Source organism: Danio aesculapii, chromosome 14 (assembly GCF_903798145.1).
Source record: "Danio aesculapii chromosome 14, fDanAes4.1, whole genome shotgun sequence".
NCBI lineage: Eukaryota > Metazoa > Chordata > Actinopteri > Cypriniformes > Danionidae > Danio > Danio aesculapii.
Window position 1 is genome coordinate 16,520,797 of NC_079448.1, and position 7,500 is coordinate 16,528,296.

The 7,500-nt window shown below is 36.5% G+C and overlaps 1 protein-coding gene across 1 annotated transcript in view; it reads right to left on the reverse strand.

The window, feature by feature from the left end:
• Nucleotides 1–1,947: 1,947 nt before the first annotated feature.
• The window catches only part of fam199x (family with sequence similarity 199, X-linked), a 28,957-nt gene continuing 23,404 nt past the window's right edge, over nucleotides 1,948–7,500 (reverse strand). The window contains exons 6-7 of the mRNA XM_056472756.1: nucleotides 6,448–6,696; nucleotides 1,948–2,737 (exon numbers count right to left, since the gene is read on the reverse strand). Coding sequence (XP_056328731.1) covers nucleotides 2,564–2,737; nucleotides 6,448–6,696 — 423 coding nt within the window. The 3' untranslated portion in view covers nucleotides 1,948–2,563. The remainder of the gene's footprint in view (nucleotides 2,738–6,447; nucleotides 6,697–7,500) is intronic.

Below are 7,500 nucleotides of genomic sequence, written 5' to 3' on the forward strand. Positions count from 1 at the left end.
AAGTGGACATTCTTCTTACACGCAAATTTACATAGAAGCGCCAAGAGTTCATCAATATTATCAATCATATGAATCTAGATTTATGATTTTTTTACTTTTTATATTACTTTTCGCTGAAAAAACAAAAACTGGAAGCTGACAGTGCCAAATATTGGCCTAGCATCCATAATACAACGTTTTAATGACCATTTTTGCAGCTGTGTGTAAACGTGAATCATTTTGAAAATGTTGAAGACACAAATTGTTTCCAAACACAAGAAAAAAAAAACCATTTTTGCCTATATTGTTGTGTAAACGCACGTTACTTTCAGGGCGCCTTTAATGATACTGCCTAGTTATTACCTAGATATTGTTTGACATTTGCTGGTTTTAAATTAACCAAGTATTTGGATGTAATTCGTATGTCCCAAATCATAGTAGGTTGAAATTACTATTTTAAAGTTACCTGGATAGCTTACTATTTCTAGTAGTAATTTTAAGTGCATAACTGCGCATACTCTAACCATTAATATTGGCCACAATATATTACGCATATGATGTGAATTTGATTAGAATTACAAACACAGGTAAAAGTGTTCAACTACAAACATGGTGGGATCCAGTTTTTCTTATAACATACACTACCTGACAAAAGTCTCGTCATCGACCCCAGTTGTAGGAGCAACAAATAATAATTTGACTTCTAGTTGATCATTTGGAAAAGTGTTCAAGTGTTTAAAGTTCCTGAAAGCAAAGAAAGTCAAGGTGCTCCAGGATTGGCCAGCCCAGTCACAAGACATGAACATTATTGAGCATGTCTGGGGTAAAATGAAGGAAGAGGTATTGAAGATGAATCCAAAGAATCTTGATGAACTCTGGGAGTCCTGCAAAAACACTTTCTTTGCCATTCCAGATGACTTTATTAATAAGTTATTTGAGTCACTGCAGATATGTATGGATGCAGTCGTCCAAGCTCATGGGAGTCATACACAATATTAATTATTTTTCCACTGCACCATGAATTTATATTCAATACTGTACATTATTTCTGTACTTTTGTTTAAGCAAAGTCTGACCTTACTGTCCTAATTAAATAAAATAATTATAAATCAAGGTATGATCATATTTTATTTTGGTAATATAGGTGTAATTTAGAGACCTTTGTCTTTCATATGAGCCACTTCTGATACCAAATGATCAACTAGAAGTCAAGTTATTATTTGTTGTTCCCAAAACTTGAATAAGCGACGAGACTTTTGTCAGGTAGTGTATTTCACTTGCAACAACATTCTAAAGATATAAAGATGTATCTAAAGACAAAAGTGTTTGGCCATTAACTTCTGTATGCATAATTATGCAAACACCTATAGAGATTTCCCAGCATGAAAGACTCACGGATGAAAGATTGACCTGCTGTAGCTGCTTCAAGTGGTAGGAATTAACGCTGAAAGAGATGTGGATGATGTGACAAGATGACTGACAGGCCATGGTAAATAATCAGCATAACGGTATGTTCATGAAGTAGTAGCATGTTTTAGCATTACACACTCAAAATGACATACTTTTCTTCACAGAAAAAGTATATACTTGTAGTATAAATAGACCAGATGATGCAGGATATGATTAGAACACATTATGTATATGCAAAATGGGATAGTAAAATAAAGTGCTACAGATTTTTGCTGTGGCACCAAGATTTGGGGACATATCTGGCACTAGTATTAATGTAACCGCTAGCATTTTGGTCCCCTTTTGTCAAATTTTTACAGGTCTGAAGCCGGTTGCACCAGCTGTGGATTAGGTTACAGCTTTGTTTGATGTAAAAAGACTATTTTTTAATAAAGTTGGTTGAAATATAAATCTAATATTCAGAAATGTGGAACAAAAGTTTAAATGAATTGCCTCAAACCTGTTTACCTGAAACACTTTATTCCTTAAACAACATTTTACACTATGTTGACATTATTCTATTCCGGAGGAACATTATGTGAATGAATTGCTTTGTTCGAAGCACTTCCCCATAAACCTGACCTTAAGAGCGCACCTCTGTGTGCATCAGTCAAATAAAACTTTAAATCTTAAAAAATTAATGCCATTTTTTATGGTTTTTTTTTATTTATCAGCATGTAATTAGAGCTTATTAATTTCAAATAGTTCTGAAAGTTATTTACAGTAGATCGGCCTATAATATAATAACTACAGTGTAATAAATCCTGATTAATTAGTGTCATATTTCAATGGAAACATTTTTAGGCATAGTTACGAAATTGGTTGAAATCAACTTTTAAAGGATACTATTGGATGGTAAACGTCACATTATGACTATGCATACATTTAAGAACAAATAGTCCAAATGATTTGTTTTGTATAACTAGCTTGCAGTTACAAAGCCTCTAGTGTGGATATCCAAAATAAAACAAACACCTGGTGCAACCCTACACAATTCTGATTGTGTGTATTTAATGTTTGGGTGTTTTCAGTCATGATGTTGCTTCAGACAAGCGAAACACAGAGTTTAAAAGAGACAGAGTAAATAATGCTGCATGGAAGAGGCTTAAAAGGAACACTGAATAATTCACTCTCGTCACATCAACACATCAACATCATCACAATGGTCTTCCTCCTCTGTGACTTTGAGTGAAAGCACCTCCTCGTTCAGGAAGAGGCCGCTCAATCTCTCCTTGCGAGCCTGTCTCTGCTCCTTCAGCTGTCGCTTGCGTAAAGCCTTTTGCTGCATTTTCCTCTGCTTGGAGCGTTTCTGTAAAGCACGATGATCATAGGATTAAGTTCTTATTTTTTAGAGAATAGCAAATCAATTAAAGTCAGGATGCACAGTTTGAATAGTTATCAAAAGTCAATCTTTGGCTAATATTCATTTTAAACCCAGTTCATATACAGTGTACCCGGAAAGTATTCATAGCGCTTCATTTTTTCCAAATTTTTTTGTGTTACAGCCTTATTCCAAAATGGATGAAATTCATTTATTTTCTCAAAATTCTACACACAATACTCCATAATGACAATATGAAAAACGATGTTTTGAAATTGTTGCAAATTTATTAAAAATAAAAAACCTGAACTATCACATGTACAGAAGTATTCACAGCATTTGCCGTGAAGCTCTAAATTGAGCTCAGGTACATTCTGATCATTCTTGAGACGTTTCAGCAGCTTAATTGGAGCTCACCTGTGGTCAATTCAGTTGATTGGACATGATTTGAAAAAGGCATACACCTGTCTATATAAGGTTGTAGGGGTTGACAGTGCATGTCAAAGCACAAACCAAGCATAAAGACAACGGAATTGTCTGTAGACTTCTGAGACAGGGTTGTCTCGAGGCACAAGGCTGGAAAAGGTTACAGAAAAATATCTGCTGCTCTGAAAGTTCCAATGAGCACAGTGGCCTCCATCATCCATAAGTGGAAGATGTTTGGAACCACCAGGACTCTTCCTAGAGCTGGCCGGCCATCTAAGCTGAGTGATCAGGGGAGAAGGGCCTTAGTCAGGGAGGTGATCAATAACCCGATGGTCACTCTATCTGAGCTGCAGCGTTCTAATGTAGAGAGAGGAGAACCTTACAGAAGGACAAGCATCTGTGCAGCAATCAGGCCTGTATGGTAGATTGGCCAGACGGAAGCCACTCCCTGCCTGGAGTTTGCCAAAAGGCATCTGGAGGACTCTCAGACCATAAGAAACAAAATTCTCTGGTCTGATGAGACTAAAATTAAACTCTTTGGAGTGAATGCCAGGCGTTACGCTTGGAGAAAACCAGGCACCACTCATCACCAGGCTAATACCACCCCTACAGTGAAGCATGGTGGTAGCAGCATCATGCTGTGGGGATGTTTTTCAGCAAGCAGGAACTGGAAGACTAGACAGGATAGAGGGAAAGATAAATGCAGCAATGTACAGAGATATTCTGAATGAAAACCTGCTTCAGAGTGCTCTTGACCTCAGACTGGGGTGACGGTTCATCTTCCAGCAGGACAATGACTCAAAGCACGCCGCCAAAATATCAATGGAGTGGCATCACAATAACTCTGTGAATACCCTTGTGTGGCCCTGCCAGCCCCAGACCTAATTCCACTTGAACATCTCTGGAGAGATCTGAAAATAGCTGTATACCGTCGCTTCCCATCCAACTTGATAGAACTCAAGAGGTGCTGCAAAGAGGAATGGGCAAAGATTCCCCAAAACAGGTGTGCCAAGCTTGTGGCATCCTATTCAAAAAGACTTGAGGCTGTAATTGCTCAATAATTTGTTGATGCAGCTTTGGCAGCAAAGGCGGTGAATACTTATGTACATGTGATATTTTTAATTTTTAATAAATTTGCAACAATTTCAAGAAATCTTTTTCACATTGCCATTATCGGGTATTATGTGTAGAATTTGAGGAAGAAAACTAATTTAATCCATTGTGGAATAAGGCTTTAACAAAAAAAATGTTGAAAAAGTGAAGCGATATGAATACTTTCCGGATGCACTGTGTGCAGTAACTTTTGAAGTGTATTATTGGCTGTCATGACTGTAAAAAAAATTTTTTTTACAAAAAGACATGTCAACAAGTGTTTTTATGTTACTCTAACTTATTTTTATAAGTTCAACAGATCTAAATATTTAACGAAGAGGTGTCCAATCTTGCAGATAGAGGCCCACTGTTCTGAGATCAGCTTAACCAAAATTAAGCACACATGAACTGGTTACATCACAGTTTTCAATTAGCTTCTAGGCAGGCATAAACTTACCAGATGCTAGAGCTGTGCAATTAATCAAATTTTTGATTTCAATTTTAGCTCCCCAGCGATCAAAAAACTATGCAATCAAGAAAAACAATTATTTTTGGTCTGTTCTTTTTTTAGAATGACGTGGACTCAAGACACGCATGCACACTTTCTCCTCATCTATGACCGAATAATAAAATAAAACAGAAAGAACAAGTAAAACATCTTCCGCATTGCATGCATTGTCATCTATTGACACACTCTTCAGTGCAACTCCTAATCCGAAAAGCTCAGAACGGCACAAAAAAATAACAGATCCTACATACTTTCTAGCTAAAGACATGTACCCTTTTAGCTCTGTTGAAAACGAAGGGTTTAAAAAATTGATGAATACTTTGGACAAGCATTATGCTTTGCCATCTCGACACTATTTCACGAGAGTTGGCCTGCCTGCCTTATATAAAAAATGCTGTGCAGAAGTGGCTAATGCAGTCACAACAGACCTATAGTCTAGCCACAAAATGGAGACATATATTAGCTTAACAATACATTACATCTATGCCAGTTTCAGTTTGAATATGCAATGTCTACAAACGGCATCTATGTCTGAAGACCAGACCGAGGAAAACAGCTCATGGACTGAGGAAAGCCGTCGCTGCATGGGGCTTAAATGAGGAAAGCCTCACCTGCATTACTACCGATAATGCCTCAAACATGAAGCTGGCAGCTTCGGTAAATGGATGAATGAGACTTCAGTGTTTCGGTCACAGACTTCACTTGGCCATAGGTGAGTACAGAAGAATTCCTTCCTATGGATTAAGTTTAATCATGTAATTTTAAACCAATGGCCGACAGAAATCACGATGCTGAGCCAGCATCGTGATCCTTCGCCCCATCCCCGTCGCAAACCCGCTTGTGAAAAACACACACTGAGGCCCCGTTTACAATAACACTTAATATAATCTTAGTGTTAAAATGGCATTTTAGAACAAAAACGATCCACATCCACACTGGCGTTTCACCTAGCGTGTCTGAATAGCCTTCCATCCACACTATACCGCTGTATACGTACATCACGCCACCACACACACATGCACAGAGACTGTCATGAGCTCCATTGAACTCCAGGCTGTCAGCAGGTCATCTTTCGGTTATTTATTTATGATTTGGTTATGGGTAAAACTATGACCATCAGTTCAGGTAGTTGAAACGGTAGGCTACAAATAATTAATTCGTTATTAATCAATTTATTATTCATAAATAATCAATTTATCGCCGCCTACGACGACGATGCCATCGTCCATCACGATGTTTCACATTAGACTTCATACGATGCCAAATTGGTCGACATCGCCCAACACTACTGTGATCATTATGCAAGGATCATTATGCATTGCATAGGATACGGCTTATTCTTCAGTAGGCTATATTCTTTGATCATAAATGATGTATTTTAGAAATGGATCAGTTATAAGGACTAGGCTATTAATAACTGTAATTCTCAGAATGAAAAAGGAGTGGGTGGTTTGTTAGCTGAATATATCAAATCATTCAAAACTCTGTCTATTGTGTTTATGATGGAGTGATGATTGACAGTTAATTTCTCGTTAGTTTAAATGGTGATCGATCACAGGACTTTGTGGAAATTGACATTCCTAATGTTAAGACAGCTCAATAGAAGTCACGCTGCCCCTGTAGTCTATAGTTATTTTTCTTGATGTCATAAAATGAAAATAGCATGAAGTACCTTTGAGTCTCGTATTCGCTCTGCAGCAGTGGCCAGGTTTCCATCACTGTGTGCACGGCTAATGTTTGTGGAGGAATTGGAGCCTGTGGAAGCAGTACTACTGCTGGTACTGCTGACCATGCTGGCATTACTGCTGCTGTGGGCACTCACACCACTGGTGCTGCCACTGCTCGCCATGCTCCTCTTCCAGTTATCCCGTGTCATGTTTGGACGCTGCCGTGGACTGTGCTCACGGATGTAGCTCCTCACCTAAAGGAACAATCAGAATTTTTATGTATTCAGATTACTACTACACTGCAAAAAAATGCATTTCTTACTTAGTTTTTTGTCTTGTTTCTAGTCTAAATATCTAAAAATTCTTAAATCAAGAAGCATTTTCTAGACAAGAAAAACATATTGTCTTGTTTTAAGAAACAATACGTAAAAATTAAGTCAGTTTTCCCTAAAATAAACAAAATAATCTGCCAATAGGGCAAGCAAAATAATCTTATGTGAAAAGAAAAAAAGATTAGTTAGCTTGTTTTAATAATTTTGGCATATTATTTCTTAAAACAAGACAATATTTTTTGCTTGTTTAGCTTGAATTAAGAATGTTTTTGATGATTTATTTTATTCTATTTTTATTTGATTTTTAGATCTATTATTATGATTATTATTCTATGTGTTTAAAATTTTTTATTATTACATAACTTACATAACTTCTTTTATACAATAAGGCGTTATATAAAAATAAAGTTTATTATTATTATTGCTTTTAAATAGAAAGAAACAAGACAAAAAATCAAAGTAGAAAAGCATTTTTTGCAGTGTATTATTAACTAATGACTAGGCCTACACGAAATCTGCGCATGCAGATATCTGCAGATTTTTAGCCCATCATTGAGTCTATATATTTACTTCTGTAAATGTGTGCAAATTTATATTTATTCAATTTTTAAATTAATTTCAGTAATAATAATGACTAATATGAATGTGTTCATTTGATTTATTTACAATAGAGTTTGTAAAGTCATATTTTCTGTCTTTTACTAGATATATTATATGAGAGACCTG